General features: G+C 42.0%; 1 protein-coding gene across 1 annotated transcript in view; it reads left to right on the top strand.

Moving 5' to 3' along the window:
* Positions 1–8,987, top strand: part of LOC308079298 (cyclin-D-binding Myb-like transcription factor 1) — an 11,430-nt gene extending 2,443 nt beyond the window's left edge. Inside the window, exons 3-6 of the mRNA XM_080420707.1 lie at positions 5,104–5,295; positions 6,212–6,430; positions 6,986–7,067; positions 7,620–8,987. Of these exons, the coding sequence (XP_080276833.1) occupies positions 5,104–5,295; positions 6,212–6,430; positions 6,986–7,067; positions 7,620–7,654 (528 nt within the window). The 3' untranslated portion in view covers positions 7,655–8,987. The remainder of the gene's footprint in view (positions 1–5,103; positions 5,296–6,211; positions 6,431–6,985; positions 7,068–7,619) is intronic.
* Positions 8,988–21,026: the final 12,039 nt, after the last annotated feature.

Genomic DNA, 21,026 nt, shown 5'->3' with positions numbered 1-21,026 from the left:
CATCAGTGTTGAGGTAAATTAATGTGTTTTGGTTCGTTGATGTATCATTTATATTAATATGTTGGATTCAAGTGTATTTTCAGATATTTAACCACTTAAACCCTCAATACTCGGTAAACTTCACCGTTGGCTCTGTACTTGGTCAGCTCTTTTGTCCTAATTTACACCAGACTGAAACTGAAAATAGCTGATCTACAAGCTCAGATCAGCTGTTTTGACCCCCGATACACATTATCATAATTCTGTGTTTACAGCATTGTAACAATCGCCCTTTTACTCTCAAGGGAAAATTATTAACTAAAAGGAAAATCAACAGGATCGGCAGGATTTAATTTAAGTGAATTTATTTAAGCCACAAAATAATAAATGCCATTACAAAATGGCCAAACAAATGATAAATAAAGGCTTTAAGTCACTTCTGTCCCTATCTCTTTCCCTAATAAACAAACAAACACAAATCAACAACCCAAATGTTCCTCTCACGAACCCCTCACATCACAGATTCAGAACAATATACAAAGTGACAACTTCAGTTATACAGTCAGAGCGCTGCACGGTCAGTCGCTTACTCGCTTTGTCAAACAATAATAAACAACTCCTCCTTATGATCTGAACGGCCTCTCGTGGGGCGCGGTCTCGAGAGCGTCTATTGTCCTTATATCCAAACGAAAATGTAAACGGTCTTCCGCACAAACGGTCCAAATAATAACTTAAGTTCGGGCGGGGTACCCCTAATTCGTAATCCACAAAGAAAATGGACGCTTGGTTTTGCCTCACCAGCCGCGGCTTCTCCCGACTGGCACCTCGCTCACAAACTCCACAACGTTCGAATCCCGCAGCACGGCAGCAACGGCAGGTCCGATGGGCTCGAACGTTCTCTGTTGGTGGCTGCAGTTTACTATTATGTATAAATGTTGTTCCTTAAACTCAGTAATACTGGCACCTGGAGGAGATCTCCTCTATATCTCTCCTGTCGCTTCTGCTACACAGGTTTGTATGATCTGTCCTCAGCGCGCACCACACCCTCTATTTGTCAAGTAGAGTGTGGCATCAATCACTCAATCACCCCAGTGATCAGACCCATTACCTCACGTGAATAGGAAATGTTCATATATTTCACAGTGTCCAACATGTCACATATCACACGCAGTGGTGGAAAGTAACTAAGTACATTTATTTAAGTACTGTACTTAAGTACAATTTTGAGGTATTTGTACTTTACTTGAGTATTTCCAATTTCCAAGACTTTTACTTCTAGTAGAGCGGATAGTAGGAACAATCGTTCACTTTGTGATACAAGCGTGAAAATTGGCATGAACATTCCTTTAGGTCAACTCTTTGACTTTTTTAATCGAGCCACTCAAAAATCCAAGATGGCGGCAATTTTTCAAGATGGCCGATACCTTAGTGGGCAGTTAAGTGATATGATGGTTTATTTGGTGATACAAGCATGAAAATTGGCATGAGCAGTCTCTGTGGGTCACTTGACAATAGGCCACCCACAGCTACTTGAAATTTCAAGATGGCGGCCATTTTTCAAGATGGCCAACACTTTAGTGGAGCATTTAAGTTATATAATGGTTCATTTGGTGATACAAGCATGAAAATTGGCATGAGCAGTCTCTGTGGGTCACTTGACAATAAGCCACCCACAGCTACTTGAAATGTCAAGATGGCGGCCATTTTTCAAGATGGCCACCACCTTAGTGGACTAGTTAAGCTTAAGAAATCATTTAGTTGGTGATACAAGCATGAAAATTGCCATGAGCCGTCTCAAAAGGTCATTTGACAAGAAACCGCCCACAGCCACTTGAAATTTCAAGATGTCAATCTTTAAATGATACCTTTTCTCATAGAAATGTATTGGGTTCCTCAAAAAGCTCTGTCAAGAGAGGTTGTTTGACTGTGTTTTGTCTGACTCCTCGCCCACGACCTGTCCAGTTTGGTAAGACCTGTCAGGAGTTGCCTCCCACCGGCATAGCTCTCAGGGTTCACTGAGGTAGGCCTAAACAAGCTCCCTTACCACGACAAGGTAACAGTCACAAGGGAGGATATATATATATATATATATATATATATATATATATATATATATATATATATATATATATATATATATATATATATTGTTTTTTTTAAACTAACAGCCATTACATGTGTCAAATAAATACTAAGGGGTGGGGATACAAAAAATAAGATGAATAAATTAGCACAGTTGTGGTGCTGATAAGCACAGTTGTGGTGCTGAACGGACAGTGCTCCAAAATTATGAGTAATGGCTAATACTGAATGGCAATAGCCACGGAACCATGACAAATGATACTAAGGAACTAAACTGAAAATGTGCTTCACTGTTAGATATGGCAGTGGAAGGCAGTGGAAGCAATGTTACAAAGTAACAACTGAAAATTACACAGTAATAGACTAGATAAAAAGTAAAACATGATGCGTCGATGTGACGAGGGGAAGCCGAGCCATAGGCCTCCACTTGAAAACACAGAGGACAACAGGGAATAACTCTGGCAAAATAAACATGCAAATAGGTTCTAGCAGGGGCAACTACATGTGAAACTGAGTCCATATCTGAAGCAGTTACACCTTCCAGTACATGCCTTGGAGCACCCACATTTGGTCAACTCCCAACAACTCTCCGCATTAGGTGGAAGTGGAGTCCAGAAGACTTTCCACTTCTCGTCCTGTTCCACCCATCCCCAGTCAGATGGGCTCGGCATTTGTGGATGTCGCTTCAATGCCTGTCCCCACACGTATCCAGCCTCATAAGAAGCATGTTTGGCATGCTCTTTGAGTGCTGCTTGAGTTGGTGGGATCAAGTCATATTGTCTTTGCTTTCTGGCAAAGAGATCAAGCCTGGCCTCGTTCACAGTTGTGACATCGCTGGACCGGTCATACATTAGATCTTCTTGGCCTCTTGACATGGATATCTTTGGTATCTTCAGTGTCTTCAGCAGATGTAGATGCTCTCTTTTGGGCCCTTTCCAGCTCTGTGTTGTTGAACCTAAGTTTACAGCTTGAATTATATTTTGCTCTGTTTCTTGTCGATGTGCTTTCTATGCCATCACCTTCATCTAGTCGGGTTGGACTAAGTAAGATAGGCAGAGCATTGATCTTATGAAATAATGGAACATTTCTTGCAATGGTATCATAACCAGTACGATCGTGCTCTCTGTTGAATAAACTCGGCTGAATGAGTTTTTCCTTGGTGACCTGCTGACAAATTAAACATCTGTCCCAGTTAGTTTTCACAACTGTTATGATGGCTTCTGCCATGTCTGCAGCATAGGCAGAGGCCGAGGGTTTATCCTTTTACCACCTTTTACCAAGCACTTTGATGTATGGGATACAACTAAGTTCGTGCCTTAACCCTACACTTAGTTCGATCGTTCATCCAATGCCATTTAAATCCTGAGCGATCTGTACACCATCCGGTTAACTAAAACCCCATTAACCTTGGCTCGGCTCTCCCGTGCTGGCACAACCTGTCAATTCAGGTGCGGCTATCTAACTGTTTTGGGGTAAATTAGACAGCATTTGGGATACCAACTTTCAATTAGCTGACATTGAACCCCACTCTGAGTTTAACAGCAGTGATATATCACCAGTGTGCCCTGGTAGTGCAGATATTCACTCTTATCTAATCTATCTATGATCAACAAATCAACACAACTATATTGTGATGTGTTAAAAGTTGTTCTTTAGCATAATAATAATAATCGTATAATCGTCCTTAATGGAAAAAAAACATACATTTCTATGAGAAAATGTATCTTTTGAGGATCCAGGGGGCGGCCATCTTGAAAATAGAAATGTAAAGTGGCTGGGAGTGTTTTCTTGTCAAGCAACCCTTAGAGACTGCTCATGCCAAATGTAATGCTTGTATCACCAAATAAACCATTATATAACTTAATTGCTCCACTAAAGTGTTGGCCATCTTGAAAAATGGCCGCCATCTTGAAATTTCAAGTAGCTGTGGGTGGCCTATTGTCAAGTGACCCACAGAGACTGCTCATGCCAATTTTCATGCTTGCATCACCAAATAAACCATCATATCACTTAACTGCCCACTAAGATGTCAGCCATCTTGAAAAATGGCCGCCATCTTTGATTTTCAAGTGGCTCGATTAAAAAAATCGATAAATGACCTCTAAAGATGATCTGTACCAAGTTTCACGCTTGTATCACCAAGTGAACGATTCTCCCAAAATATTGCTTTTATCCGCTGTACTATTCTACTCCACTACATCTCAGAGGCAAATATTGTACTTTTACTCCACTACAATTATATGAAAACTTTAGTTACTAGTTACTTTTCTGATATAAATTATGATATAATGAAACCTACATTAACCACTTCAGCCCTATTTTATACCGAGGCTATTTGAAAATAGCAGATCTACAAGCTCACAACTCGTCGCATCGTGACGCGTTGTGAGCTTGTATTCGGCTATTCGGCTATTCCTAAGTACATTTTGATGCCAATACTTTTGTACTTTTACTCAAGTAAATTTTGAATTCTGGACTTTTACTTGTAACAGAGTATTTTTATATTGCAATATTGGTACTTTTACTTAAGTAAAGCATTTGAGTACTTTTTCCACCACTGATCACACGTATATAATAACATGCATAGATAGGTCAGATGTCACATATCAATCAGACATAGTAACACCCATAGATCAAGCAGATAATTATAATAAATATAATGTGCATTTGTCACAGCATGAATGAATAAGGTTTTAACCGTGTGTGTGTGTGTGTGTGTGTGTGTGTGTGTGTGTGTGTGTGTGTGTGTGTGTGTGTGTGTGTGTGTGTGTGTGTGTGTGTGTGTGTGTGTGTGTGTGTGTGTGTGTGTGTGTGTGTGTGTGTGTGTGTGTGTGTGTGTGTGTGGGGGTGTGTGTGTGGGGGTGTGTGTGTGTGTGTGTGCGTGCGTGCGCGTGTTTGCGCGCGTGTGCGTGTGTGTGTTTGTGTGTGTGTGTGTTTGTGTGTGTGTGTGTGTGTGTGCGTGTTTGCGTGTGTGTGCGTGTGTGCGTGTGTGTGCGTGTGTGCGTGTGTGTGTGTGTGTTTGCGCGTGTGTGTGTGTCTCAGTCGTTCCACCTCCAGCCTACCGGCACTCCAGGAACTTACTACCTCCAGACCACTCTGGCCAATCAGGGCCTGCCGCTCAGCCTCGCCACCAATCAGGGCCTTCCTCTCACCCTGACCAATAACGGCACGGTGACCCTCACCACGAGCTCCTCCCCTTCCTCGCCCGACCACATCATTCTGCACAGCCTGTCGGTGAGCGAGCCGTGTGTCTGTTATCATTATTATGCTTATTATTACTTATTATTATTATTACTATTATTATTACTGTTAAAGTTATTATGTGACTCTATAGAGCTGGACTTTAACTCATTCATTTACATTCATTCATTATCAGAAAAGTAACGCGATTTAAAAAATGAACGCATTTTAACCCATTAACACATTGCATGCCAGTCGCGTAGATCTACGCGAACCTATTTAAAGCCGCAGCGTGCCAGTCGCGTAGATCTACGCGAACCGCCGATTCCCATGTTAAGTGCCCCAGGTGCACTTTCCGAATTTTTTTGATCCATTTCCGTTTCCGGTTTCCGGTCGGAAACGGAATTATTCGGGTTCCGGTTTTTTCGATCGTATCCGCTTCCTGTCTGGGATCCTGTTTAAAACTCGATTTTCTCTGGTTGTTGTTTTTCTCCTCGCTGATCACTGTTTACCGTTGATCGGCTGTAGCTTCAAGATGGCGGCACGGATTTGGAAACTGTTTTCGCTGGCCGTTTCTCACGGATCCGCCGTGTGTTTAGAACCAAATGAACGCGCACTTTTAACTTATTTAGCGAGGTCTGTGGCGACATGAAAAAAACTAAAAAACAACAATAAAACGCTGGCACTGGTGAGTACATTATGAGATTAAACTCTGGCATGGAATGTGTTAAGACCTGGAACGTATCCGTGTTTTTTTTAGATTTGAGATTAAAAAGCATTATTTTACATGTTGGCTATTCAAAAATAGCAGATGTACAAGCTCAAGTGTGTGTGTGTGTGTGTGTGTGTGTGTGTGTGTGATGTGTGTGTGGTGTGTGTGGTGTGTGTGGTGTGTGTGTGTGTGTGTGTGTGTGTGTGTGTGTGTGTGTGTGTGTGTGTGTGTGTGTGTGTGTGTGTGTGTTGCATCCAGACGGAGGGTCTCTGCTCCAGTGACGGCGTCATCATACAGACGGTCACCACGGACCCCGCCTCCTCCTCAGATCCCCTCGGCCAATCGCAGCTGGTCGTGGAGACGGAGGGGCGGGACCAGGAGGACGGGGGCGTGCTGGACGCGACGAGCCTCCTGGTTGGCTCGGAGAGCGTCGCCGCGGAGACTCGGGAGCCAATGGCGGACGGCTTCACTGACAAGGTGAACGCGGGCTGTCCTCAAAGGACCGGGGGGTCCTTGAGGGGGTTCCAGGGGGTCCCCAGCTAAATGAGTTCATATAGCATCAAAATCAGTTAAACCACTTTAACCCCTATATACAGTACATTGGTTATTTGAAAATATAATATCATATTTTCATATATTTGAACACATTCGGTGCCAGAATCTTATAATAACAGATTACGTTCTGTGCCAGAGATCTCACCGTTAAGCTACGCACCGCTGTTCGAGCTGTAGACTCCACCACGAGCATTCCATGTGAAACAAAGCATGCGTTCATTTTGCACGATGGTCCTGGCTAACGCCTGGAATGATAACATCTCTCACGTTTGGCCAATCAGATTCGACTATAGAAATCCTTAGTCGGGGACATGGCTACTACTTAACAACCAGTACAAATGAGGCTTTAGGGCGACAAGACACGAGCCCACGGATATCACTGTACTGTATCATAACCTCTGTCTGTCTGTCTGTCTGTCTGTCTGTCTGTCTGTCTGTCTGTCTGTCTGTCTGTCTGTCTGTCTGTCTGTCTGTCAGACTCTGAGCTCCTCATCAGTAGAGCTGTCAGTGGATTCTGAGATGATCGTCTCTCCTCCAGACATCAGCAGCACATTAACAGGTAACACACACACACACGCACACACACACACGCACACGCACGCACACGCACACGCACACACGCACGCACGCACACGCACACACACACACACACGCACACGCACACACACACACGCACACACGCACGCACGCACGCACGCACACACACACACACACACACACACACACACACGCATCTGACGAAATTGTCAGATGCTCTTAATCCAGAGCCATGTACAGTAAGCAAGCAGGTAAACCAAGAACCTATCATCAGTCTAAACAGTAGAATATAAAAATATATATAGGGTTAGGGTTATATAATCTGTATATTGAAACTATACACACTATAGGATGCCAGGTCTACATACCATGCTATCCAAATGACTATCTAAATGTAGTGTTCGAAATTAACACTGTATTTTTCTCTCTCTCTCTCTCTCTCTCTCTCTCTCTCTCTCTCTCTCTCTCTCTCTCTCTCTCTCTCTCTCTCTCTCTCTCTCTCTCTCTCTCTCTCTCTCTCTCTCTCTCTCTCTCTCTCTCTCTCTCTCTCTCTCTCTCTCTCTCTCTCTCTCAGATCCCATCCTAGAGAACCAGGAAGGCTCAGATTGAACAGATTAAACATTAGAGCCAATGTTCTCCGGTGTCGTCGCCTGCCGTCATCCGACGCTGTGGAGCCTCATCTAGGAGCTTATAGACAGCAGAGGGAGAGGTTCTGGTTGGAGCTGGTTATTACCACGTCTGAATGGCTTTTTTTTTAATTCAATCTGATTCAAATGTGATTTACACTGAAAGACACTGAAGCCTGGTTTATACTGTTACTTATTGGTACAGCGCGGTGTCCCTCCACAAAAATAGACCACCTACAAGCTCATAAATAACGTGTCACGATGCGACACTGTGTGAGTACACATCAAATCCCATGTGATCCAAACGGTCCGTTCTAAAGACCACGGTGGAGTGTATTTGGCCGTGGACCCCCATCTCAAAATATGCTGTTCCCGGGACCCCCCCATGAAGCAAAGATTTGAGTTACAAATGTTCGCTTTAAGAAATATATATATTCAATGATTTGCACAAGTTTTCAAAAATAGCAGATCTACAAGCTCGTAGCGCAGCACTCGAGCTTGTAGATCTGCTATTTTTGAATAGCAATGGTTAAAGTTAAAACGATTGTGATGCTGTATTATCTTATTTTGCTGGGGACCCCCTGGTAACTCCCCAAGGACCCCTGGGGGTCCCCGGACCCCACTTTGAGAAGCAGTGGTGTATGAAATGTATTTAGGTTTGACTAGTGGACGTGACGGACGTGACGGACGCGACGGACGCGACGGGTGATTCTGCTACGACTAGCATTAGCTTGTTTTGTATTTTATTTAAATTGTCCGTTCCGTTCTCTGCTTTTGGCTTTGGTTTCTCAGAAAGTCCATGCAGTATTGTCCATTTAAAGCTACACATTCTGGAACTTATTTTAATGAATAAAACGTCATTTCATCCAATCAGCGTGCAGTGGTATTAGGAGGCGGTCTCCCCGTACTGCTGACGTTGAGATATGTTGACCCTGGTGCTGGGGAGTACACTGTATGTAGGCCAATGGTTTGACAGTTTCAATAAAGTTATTTGAAGCGGGCGGCACGCCGGATTGTGGACGCTGGAAGCGCCGCCATCTTTGTTGTAGTTCTGACCATGTTTTCTGTCAGTAAAGAAGACATGAACCCATGAACGGTCTCAAAACAAGTCCTTGAGGTCAGAGGTTAATGTGTTTCATGGGTTTTTAAGACGTTGAGAGATATTTTTGGACGTTGAACAAATACTCTTAATCTCAAATGTCAACGACAGGCTCTGGAATTTAAGTTATTCTGTAAAGGAGGCGGTGGCTCGCAATAAATATGTTTTAATTGTGTTTTTTGTTCTTGTAAAATAAATGATTACATATGAAGTTAAATGTGATATGCTTTGTGTTTCCTTTTAGGCATATAGCCGACTTTTAAAGGGACAGTTCACCCCCAAAATGACTTTTTCTGTGGATTAGTCACCCCATGGAGATAATTATGTGTTTGTTTTTGTCTCATTCCTAAGCCGATCATTTGATGACCGGCAGCGGTTCCGGTAGGAGACATAAAGAGTCTCCTTTGTGTCTCCTACCGGAACCGCAAAATATCCATGAATGGTCTCCATGGGGTGACTAATCGATAGACTAATCGCTATGAGCTTGTAGATCTGCTATTTTTGAAAAATCGTGAAAAGTTTTTTTTTTTTTGCAGATATTTGTAACTCAAATCTTTGTTTCTGGGGCTGGGGGTCCCTTGGGGGGTCCCTGGAACAAAATGTTTTACAAATGTTCGCTTTAAAAAATATATAATCCAAGATTTTGCCACAAATTTTCACGATTTTCAAAAATAGCAGATCTACAAATATTTCACTTTCAAACATGTGTGGGGTCATTTTAAACGTCTACTCAGGCTTTTGCGAGCCCCACCCCCGGTCGCTTGATTGAGTTTCAATTTGATATTCATTTTATCAGACATTTCCTATTCAAACCCCTTGTAACTTTAAACTCCATTTTAATCATGATGGATTCATATAAAACACCCGTCCTTGGTTCTGCTGACTCATCGTCTTTCTAATGCGTGAGGAGACCCTGTGTTTTTTTCAATTACTTTTTCATTTATTTTTTTATATTCATTTTTGGGAAATGGATTTTTTTTTAAATAAAGTGGGCATGTCTGATAAAATGAATATCAAATATCTAAATACTGAATCAAGCAACTTATAAACTGTCTGGGTGAAACACTGAAGCCTGAGTGGACGATAAAATGACCCCAAAGGTGTTTGAAAGTGAAATATCCCTTTAATAATTACTAATGTCTAAATTGTAGCCTACTTATTGTACACTGTCATGAACTGACTCAAATCATCATGACAAAATTGGGAGACGACACACAGGAACTTAACTTTAAATGTATTTATTGAAAACTCAAAGAACCAGAAAGTTATACTTAATTAGAATGTGGTGTGTATAGTCAGTGGTATCAGTGTAGTGCATGTATGGATGTGTGAAAATGTAGTGTAAGTGCAAGGTGCAGAAACAAGGTAGAACTAAACTCAAAAGGAACCAAAAGCAAACAATGTTTCCTGTGTAGGAGAGAGAGGCAGAATGGCCGTGTCCAGCCTGACCAGCCTGCTTAAATACTCCAGAGGATGATTGAGTCAGGTGTGCCTCGTCCTCTAGGCACACCTCTGCAGGCTGGTCCCCTCCTCCTACACATGAACAGAGAACACCATAGACCATAGATATAGGAACCTAGATACCTCATTGGCCTCTGCAGTTCATTGGAGCAACTCGTATCGCGGCCGCCATTTTAGCGTCGGCAAACTGACCATAGAACTGACACTCAAAGTGACTACTGGCCAATCACAGCGCGTTGACTACTGGCCAATCACAGTGCGTCTTTTCCAAGACTTGTCAGAATCTAGTTGTCCCGCCCCCACCTGCCTCTGATTGGCCTACCGAACGCCCCCTTCTGTGACACATGCGGAAGCTTGTCTACAGCTTGCCTACGCGAAAATGGCGCCCGAGATACCAATGCCTCAGAGCCGAAGGAGGCGTCTACCTTTATATGTCTATGCCATAGACCATATTCACACCGTGGCCATATTGCCATTAAGTTAATGAAATGCCACCCCGGTTTCCACGGCAACGGGGTGGCATTTTCAATGTTAAATTCCAAAATGGCCGCCGTGTGAATATGGTCTATTAGAATCACAGCAACACTACACCCCCCCCCCCCCCATAAGAGAGGAGACCAACCAGGTACTCTGTAACATTTAATTCAACTTTACAGTTAACCATCACCCACACTACCTGACCCATCCATCACCCACACTACCTGACCCATCCATCACCCACACTACCTGACCCATCCATCACCCACACTACCTGACCCATCCATCCAACCACCAGCTCACCCTCTCCACAACCTTGACACCTGTAGGAGCATTTTTAAGAGGGATGAGTGACAGAGTAAACAGCTGGATGGATGCAGGCACAAATATCTGCTAACTGTATTTGGCAGTTTTATATTTTCAAAAGCACAGCCTTAGCTTGACCAAATAAACTTTAGTTATCAGAATATCAGTAAGAGGTGCCACGACTGCAGAACCTACTTGGTCTACGGCAATCTTCCATGCGTGGTAAAGGGAACAAGTCAGGTTTTGTCACACTGTTGACTTTTGGGGCGGCAGTGGCTCAGGGGTAGAGTGGCCGGGTAGAGTGAATTGGAAACCGCAAGGATCCCGGGCTGGGGGGCTCCCCCAGAGTTAGTGTGGAAGTGTCCTTGAGCAAGACGCTGAACCCCTAATTGCTCCCGATAAGCAGGTTGGTGCCTTGCATGGTTTCCTCCTCCATCGGTGTATGAATGTGTGTGTGAATGGGTTAATGGCACAATCAATGTAATGCGCTTTGGATAAAAGCGCTATATAAATGCACCATTTACCATTTACTTTTCTTAAGTCTGTGTAAGGTCGAAAAGTGGAACCAGGCTTTTTAACCAAAAGAGACACACAGAGGCCCTGCTGCCATTTGAGGGTTCTGCCAAATTGTTATCCAGCATGTACCTAACCTCCAGTTGGGCTCGTTTTGCATCTCCAATATCAATATCGTGCTCACTCGTTCATCCCCTGGTTCGTAAAATAATGTCTCTATGGAGAATAACATTGGGTCATCTTAGAATCGTCTCATATAAGAATTGTGTTCCAAAAATAAACAAACTGTCTCGGCGATATTGTCAGGGAGGAGGTTCTGTATCGTTTATGATAGTCAGTCACTCATATTTGATACAGTCTGCTTCTGGCAAAAATGTAACTAATTTGTCGGAAGTAACATTATGGTTTTCTCACCGTCAGTTGATGCTTCATATCCATAAGAGTCAAACCGCCGGGGTCATTTGTTTATTTTTGGAACACAGTTCTTATTTGACGCGATATTAAACACGTCTATGGGGATTCAGAATGGGGGTGGAAAACCGCGAACCAGGTAGGATGTGTAAATTACGTCAGACTTCGGTGCTCTATCAGCTGTGGCTGTGTCATAGAAACCAACTCCTTCCTTTTTGTCTCATCCAACGGTCCAAGTACTCTGGGTAAAGCTTTTAATGCCTGTTACGCGTTGTTTACCCCTACTTGAATCCCACTCTCACCCCCCCCCCCCCCTCCCCTCCATTTACCTGCCCCGCCGAAGAAAACCCCACCGTGCCCAGGGGCGGATTAACCCTTCGTGGTGCCTGGTGCTTGGACCCGGTTGGGTGCCCCCCCCAAGGTTGGTGCCCTGTGCTTCAGCACCTCAAGCCTAGCCTGGTTCCATACCATAGACCCCGCCCACTCTCTGAGTGGACTGCCTCTTGGTCTGGAGTTGTAAATGTGAACCTATAGACTTCTCCGGTACAAAACGCATTGTCCAATGAGAGGCGGAGGTGGGCGTGGGGATCCCTTAGGATTGGTTTAGGGAATTTCTAATCCCCTCCCCCTTGTAATCCCCGACACTGGAGCCAATTTCAGAGCCAATTTCAGAGCTCCACGCAGCTTCAGTCAGCTAAATGATGGATAGTTAGGAACCAAATGGACCCTTATGGGTCTGTAACTCTGAGAGTGTACAAATGGAACCAAATGGCCCCTCACGGGTCCATTTGGTTCCATTTGTACACTCTCAGAGTTAAAATAACATTGATTTTACAATATAAATTGGGGTCCCATAGAAATGCCATTAAATGGGGGTCCGTAGCCCTAATGCAAGTGGGGGTCCTTGAAATCAAAATGGTTGAAAATAAATGCTAGAGCCGTAAAAAAAAACCTTCTCTTATGGGGGTCCCTGGCATATCTTTTCAAATGGGGGTCCCGCGGGCTTATACGTGTCAAGTTGGGGGTCCTTGACATGAAAAAGTTTGAGAAGCATTGCTTTAGGTCACACTTTGTCCATGCCAAATCATTACCCAGGATTTATGTCAACCCCTTCCACTGGTAACTCAGGACGCACCCCCACCTCCACCTCCCCCTCCCCCCTACTAACCAACCCACAGACTGTGGTCATTCTATACCACACAGTGAAGAAGGGTTTACACTGTTACATTATTCCATTCCGTCGCCTTGCTAAACTAATGGCCTGTCATTTGTTTTTGTTTTTCAGGAAAATAAAAAACTGATCCAAAACAAAACTATATGATATTTCTTAATCATTTCACCCAAAATGTTTATAACAAATTATGACTATTTAACTAGAAATAACACTGTCTGTCAGTTATGTAACATAAGAGATTTAAATAGGTTTAAATAGGATTAAATCTGATTTAGGCCAAAATAAATAATTAAAAAAATGGCCTAAATCAGTAAATAATTTGGCCGTAGTCACAAAACCATGTGACTAAGGCAAAAAAATGGCCTATTTTGGCCTAAGTCACACTAGGGAGTTAGGCTATTACTAAAAGGGGAGTGAACAGCATGATCCTTTTCAATTAGGAGATGGGCGATTTTACCCGAGGTGTCCAGTGTCATGAGGAGCTGACTTAGGCAAAAATATAATTTTCCTCAAAAAATGACTTAGTCCATTAGTTTAGCAAGGTGACGATAGGATGTTATTAAATAACATAAAAAAACAACAACCCATGGCTTTGACAATGCTACGGTGGTGAAATAGTGCAGCGTCACCGTCCATCTCTCCTAGAAGAAACACACTTTATATGTGTTTCCTTTCTTTTTCCCACAACAACACAGTGCTGGAAAAAGTACTCAACTTCTTTACTTAAGTAAAAGTACCAATAGAAATACTCTGTTACAAGTAAAAGTCCAGAATTCAAAATTTACTTGAGTAAAAGTAGAAGAGTATTGGCATCAAAATGTACTTAAAGTACCAAAAGTAAAAGTACTGAAATGTTTGAAAATAGCAGATCTACACTTGTAGATCTGCTATTTTCAAACAGCCTCGGTATAAAATAGGGCTAAAGTGGTAAATGTATGTTTCATAATATCATAATTTATATCTGCAAAGTAACTAGTAACTAAAGTTGTCAAATAATTGTAGTGGAGTAAAAGTACAATATTTTCCTCAAAGATGTAGTGGAGTAAAAGTAAAAGTATTCAAAATTGGAAATGCTCCAGTAAAGTAAAAGCACCTCAAAATTGTACTTAAGTACAGTAGTTGAGTAAATGTACTTTAAAGAGCATCATAGATCTGAGAGGTCAGCTGCTACATGAATCCTGTTCCTCCGTCATGGACACAAAGAGACCTTGTGATTAAAAGTCAGTGTTTGTGGTTTCCAGTTGATGTTGTTGTGAAGACGATCGCTGATTTTTAATGTAGGACTGGGGTAAATATTAGAGGTGTAACGATATAGTAACTGCATCGAAAAATCGTTTTGAATTTTCAACGATCTACTCTATCGATATGCAAACAGCTAAATATCGTATCGTGTGACTTTGTATCGAATCGAATCGTTTTGCAATGCAAATAATCAATATATTATGATATTTGATATTCATTTTATCAGACCCTCCCTATACAAACCCATTGTAACTTCAAACTACATTTTAACCATGTTAGATTCATCAAAAACACCCGTCCTTGGTTCTGGTGACTCACCCTGCCCCCCTAATACGCGAGGGGGCCGTGTTTTTTCAATTACTTTTTTCATTAATTTTAAATATATTTTTTTGAAAATTGAAAATGGAAAAAATAAAATACAATAAAAACGTCTGATAAAATTAATATCAAATATATAAATACTGAATCGAGCAACTTAAAAACTGTCTGGAGGGTTCACAAAAGCCTGAGTAGATGATAAAATGACCAAACGTTTTTTTGAAAGTGAAATATCCCTTTAAGTACATTTTGATACCAATAAATTTAGAATTCCAGACGTTTACTTGTAACAGAGTACTTCCACATCGCAGTATTGATACTTTTACTTAAGTAAAACATTTAAGTACTTTTTCCACCACTGTTTGAGAACCAACTAGCCGTAACATTCTGTTGCTTTAGAGAGTCGTTATAAAAACATAATCCTCTCTCCAACAATCACCAGTTTGTCGTCTACAGGAATCAAAAATGTTTTAATAATTCATATACAATCTACAAGCTCGCAGCGCGGCACTTCATGCTGTGCTGAGAGCTTGCGGATCTGCTATTTTTGAACATTTTTGAAAAATCTTGAAAGTGTTGAATCATTAATTTAGAAAATAGCATTAAAGGGGTAGTTCACCCCAAAATGACTTTTTTTCTATGGATCAGTCCCCATGAAGACTTCATGGATATATTCTTTTCTGTTTTTTTTTTTCTTGCTTTCCTAAGCCAATAATTTGATTGCATTTTTTGGGTGAACTATCCCTTTAATGGGTTAAGGAAGGAGGGAAACAAGCACATTCCATTCTTCCATGTGATCCTGTATTCAGTGAAATCATCCCAACAACTCGTTCTCTTTAAAACACTTCATTAGAAGATTCTTCTGTCATCATTCCAGTCTGTCATCATCATCATCATCATCACATTTTATTTAAAAAAAAAACACTTTAAAACCCGTAACGTTGTTGTTCAGGGGAGTCCCTCAGGGCTCTGTGCGAAGATACACTGAATGCCTTCGCTGAAAACAGCCCATCGACAAAGCTCAAGCGACGCGTCGCGTAGGCTTGTCCATCTGCTGTTCTCCTGCCAACCCTCCCCCCCTATAGGGTTTCTAAGTGGTTTAATAGTGAAGAAGAGCTATGGCTATACTCAACACCTCAGTGCAGATCTACAAATGACACCACGAGTGTAAAGGTGTGAATCACAGACACATCAATATGATATATAGCCATCCGACACCTGTATGATCTGTGTGTGTGTGTGTGTGTGTGTGTGTGTGTGTGTGTGTGTGTGTGTGTGTGTGTGTGTGTGTGTGTGTGTGTGTGTGTGTGTGTGTGTGTGTGTGTGTGTGTGTGCGCGTGTGTGTGTGTGTAGGGAAAGTGGGGGGGCAGTGTCTGCATAGCATAGCGCCCTCTTCTGGCAGGACTAGAGGGCGGGTCCTGAGAACGACTGTGGTAAAGAGTACGACTGTTTAAGTGTGTGTGTGTGTGTGTGTGTGTGTGTGTGTGTGTGTGTGTGTGTGTGTGTGTGTGTGTGTGTGTGTGTGTGTGTGTGTGCACGAGAGTGTGTGTGTGCATGTGGCGTATTGCATCAAGAGCACCATTTTCAACCTCCAACCGTCTTCATATAATTGATCCTCAAACCCATTAAAACCAGGAAAGCATTCATGCCACTTTATATTTTTTTGGCGTTGGCTATTAAAAAATAGCAGATATACAAGCTCACGGCGGCAGCGCGGCACGAAACTAGTTTATCCATATTTTACACTAAACTATTCAACAGCAGATCTACAAGCTCGCTATGAGCTTGCAGGTGAAAATGTGTGCAAATATTTGAATATACTGTATATATATTTTTAAAGCGAACACTTTTAACTCAAATCTTTGCTTCTGGGGGTCCCTGGAACAAAATATTTTGAGATGGGGGTCCACGGCCAAATACATGTCATTTTGGGGGTCCTTCAGATGACACGTTTGAGAACAACTGATATGGATTTGACATTTTAAAAAAACTGTAGAATTTAGAAGACATTTGTAAAATCCCCCAGAAGCAAAGATTTGAGTTACAAATATATACATATACATATATTCAAAGCACAAATGTTCACGATTTAAAAAAAATAGCAGATCTACAAGCTCATAGCGCGGCACTCTATGCCGCGCTATGAGCTTGTAGATTTGCTATTTTTGAACAGCCGAGTCTGTGATTAGACAGAGGTCTGTTATTGAGCTCATCGGTCATTATTATCCAGTAATAACACACACCCCCGCTGAATTCAGCGATTGACCAATCAGAATCAAGCATTCAACCAAGCCGCGTAACAATGAGCATTAGTGAGGACCAGTTACATGAAGAATAAAAGGTTGAAAATGTGTAAAACGCGCTCCTTCAGTTTTATACTCCCGTTGCGGGAGAAAAAACAGCCGAGCTTGTAGATCGGCCGTTTTCAGCGAGCCGCGGTATAAATGTGACTTTTTTTATGGCTTCAGATGAAAGTGGCGTTCAGCTTTGGCCTGAACGTATATGGCTCGTCATAGTTCCAAACGTCTCAATGACTCGGCTCGTAAAAAAACCCGTTGATCTGGGCTCTTTGATTTGAGCGAGATAATCGTCACATGACATGAAAGAGCGATGACAGAGAATGTGAGGCGCGCGACGCGCGTGTTTTTTCAACGTGATTTAACGCCATAACTGTGGAGAAAGCGACACAGCAGTGGTTCTCAACCTGGTGGGTCGGGGACCCCCTCGAGGGGGGGGGGGGTCCCCCACATGACAGTGAAGTGACAAAAGGACCTTTAAGACCTTTTTAATACCTCAAAAGAAAGAAAGAAACGAAAAAAATACATTTTCTGCATCAAAAGTTATCAACAAACTATACTATTAAAAACTGGTGAAACATGGGCCAAATAGTCAAATAATATAAGAAAGATGCAAATATTGTGAAAATAGCAGATCTACAAGCTCACAACGACTCGCAACGCGAGTCGTTGTGAGCTTGTAGATCTGCTATTTTCACAACATTTATCAGTGGAACCGAGGCAAACAAAATGTAACGCCTCAACTCCAAGTGCTTGTCAGGGTGTGGGGGTTCCCCAGTTCAAATATGGTTATTTTGGGGGGTCCCCAGTTCAAATACAATAATTTTTTTTTGGGGGGGGGGGGGGGGGGGTTGAGAACCACTGCTTTACAGTACCAGAGATGAGGTCAGGAGGTCAGAACAGATCTCCAAGTCGGCCTCGGCTTCATCAAGTGCAGTTCTGATCAAAAGAGGGTTTTGATACGTTTAAGGTTTTGACACAGAAACAGTGTTAGAGGCAATGGTTGTATCCTGATTAACAACTGAACCACCTCTGTGTGTCTGTGTGTCTGTGTGTGTGTGTGTGTGTGTGTGTGTGTGTGTGTGTGTGTGTGTGTGTGTGTGTGTGTGTGTGTGAAATAAAACTACATTCTGACCCGTTGTGACACAACACACACGTCTGATTGACACTTTGTCACATGAGACCTTTTGGAAAAACAAACCCATCCAGAACATCTTTGTGTCATTTTAGGATTTCTTTGGCTATTACAAAAAAAATAGCAGATATACAAGCTCATACAGTAGCTCTATGAGCTTGTAGATCGTGACAAATCGTGAACATTCGTGCAAATGTTTGAATATATATTTTTAAAGCGAACATTTGTAACTCAAATGCTTTGCTTCTCTGGGATTTTACAAAATGTCTCCTAACAATACATTTTTTTTGTTGCTATAATATCAGTGGTGCTCAACCTTTTTCATGTCAAGGACCCTAAAAATTATATGTATTAAAGATTTTAATTAAAAACACATTTGCTTTAAAAAATATATTGAAAGATTTGCACACATTTTCAAAAAATAGCAGATCTATTGGCTAAAGTTCTCATCAGAATGGGGGATGCTAGGGTTCAAGTGGTTCATTGTAAAAAAAAAACATCCTATCACACAAAGATCTGATTTTGGCCCTGTGAGCCCCATGGTAGGACAATCACACTTCCAACTACAACACCCAGAATGCATCCTGTCTGGATAATATGTCAGCATGTAAACACATATCACCATGACAACCTGCTGTGGGGCCGGGCAACGTAATCCTTATTACATCAATGTTCCGTGATGCCAGACAGGATGGCAAGATGTCTGACATGTTGTGTATCGTTTTATATATGTTTAAAATAACAATTTAGCCGATACTGATACTGATATGTGTTTATTTAATTTTTGGCGTTATTATTTTCCCCTTTTGTGCCAGGGAAACAAATGACTCTTCATTATAAGAAACAGCTTGGCAGGCTGCAGAGAACCAACACACCAACACAGCCAGAGCTAAATTGATGCCCATCAACAACAGATGAATATCGACTACTGCCATCGGTTAAAGGAGTAGTTCACCCAAAAAAGGATTGATCAGTTACACACCCCATGAAGCATTGAATTAATGGAGATTATTTTTTTGTTTTTTTCGCGTTCCTAAGCCAATAATTAGATTTACGGCGGAAAGATGCTAATGTATCCGGTAGGAGACTCAAAGGAGTCTCTTTGAGTCTCCTACCGGAAATACACCCGCTCATCAAATTATTGGCTTAGGAATGCGTCAAAATCTCAAGGCTTCATGGGATGTGTGATTGATAGAAAATAACGATTTTTTTGACATCATGACATGGCAGGAACTCATTCTCTGTCAAAGACGTCTTTTGACGTTTGTAAATCAAAAGCCCCAGAGAGCGCCCAAAGACGTCTTTTGAGGCGTGTTGTGTTTTTTTGTTTTCTTTACACTAGACGGCGCTCTTCGCTAAGATATGAGCGACCATTTCAGACACAGATCCAGGGGGTCACGTGATCGCAAGATCTCCTCCACCGCTCACTTCCTTGTTATTCGATTTGGAAGGAAAACGCCCTTTTTCCCGCCTCCCAGGATTTCCTCTGCATTTTTTTACGAGACGTGCGCTATATTTAGACCCTACAGAAAAACGCCGGAAAAAATCCTTGATTATGCGATGAAATATATATAATTTTATGCGGTGAAATTGCGGTAAGTTGCGAAATATGCGGCAATATGTGAACATTGAAATATGCGAAAAGTTCAGAAAAATACAAAATAAAAAAAAGTTGTGAAATATGCGATGCATAACGCATATCATGTGACGCAGCCTTTTTGAAGAAGAAAAAAACATTACCCCCGCATAATTCTGCGCCATTTTGCTGATTATGCGGTAAATTATGCGATCGCATAATCGCATTTTTCTGGAGGGTCTATATATTCAACGGCCTATAACTAGCGACCGGGGGGATGGATCATACTGGAGATAAATATTCCCTGATTAGTTGAAAAAAAAGGTAAGAAAAACGAAAAATCGCTGGCAGTGGCTGATTTATTTATTTACTCTGGCAGTGAATGAGTTAATTGTCTTTAAAACCCATTTAAAGCATCAGGGTCACTTTAGATTATTTATTTTTTTGCGTTGGCTATTCAAAAAAATTGCAGACGTACAAGCTCACTGCCGCGCTGTGAGCTTGTACGTCTGCTATTTCTTTTTTTGGAACATCACAGGTCTTAATGGGTTAACTGCTTGGCTATTTCATACTTTGAAAAGTGGTTTATAAAATGTAGCTATTTGTTGGAAAATAAAAATAAACGATATCGTCACAATACGTCATCACTGTCCAAATCAAGGTTTAAAGGGATAGTTCACCCAAAACAAATTTTAGTTTCTATGGATCAGTCACCCCATGGAGACTTGAATTCATGGATATTTTTTTACATTTGTGTCTCATTCCTTTAAGACAATAATGTGATGACCGGCAGCGGTACCAATAGGAGACACAGAGTGTCAACTTTGTGTCTCCTACCGGAGACATTAGCGTCTTTCCGCTGGTCGTCACATGATTGTCTTAGGAATGAGACACAAAAACTAAAAAAAATATATCCATGAATTTAAGTCTCCATGGAGTGACTGATACATAGGGGGGAAAAGTCATTTTGGGGGTGAACTATTCCTTTAATTGAGTCCATCCTGCCCAGCCCTGACCCCATGTTGTCATGGTATCCATGACAACATGGTCCTCACATTCTACAACAGTACATTGTGTGTGTGTGTGTGTGTGTGTGTGTGTGTGTGTGTGTGTGTGTGTGTGTGTGTGTGTGTGTGTGTGTGTAACAAACAATGTAACCCAACTCCATTCTTCTTCGGGTCCCATCGGAACCTTCAAAGTCTCATGGGGCTCTGGTTCCCCCTGCTGGTGGAACGTGTGTCCCACGTGGTTGTTGTTGTTTTTTTTGGGGGGGGGGGGGGAAGGTTTTTGGTTCTTCGTCCTCAACGTGTTCAAAGTCAACCACGTACAACGTCCAGTCTGTCTCC

Source organism: Gymnoscopelus braueri (genome assembly GCF_963280865.1).
Source record: "Gymnoscopelus braueri genome assembly, chromosome: 23".
In the NCBI taxonomy this organism is placed as follows: domain Eukaryota; kingdom Metazoa; phylum Chordata; class Actinopteri; order Myctophiformes; family Myctophidae; genus Gymnoscopelus; species Gymnoscopelus braueri.
Note: the sequence above shows the minus strand (reverse complement) of the source record. Positions and strands in the feature narration are given on the sequence as shown.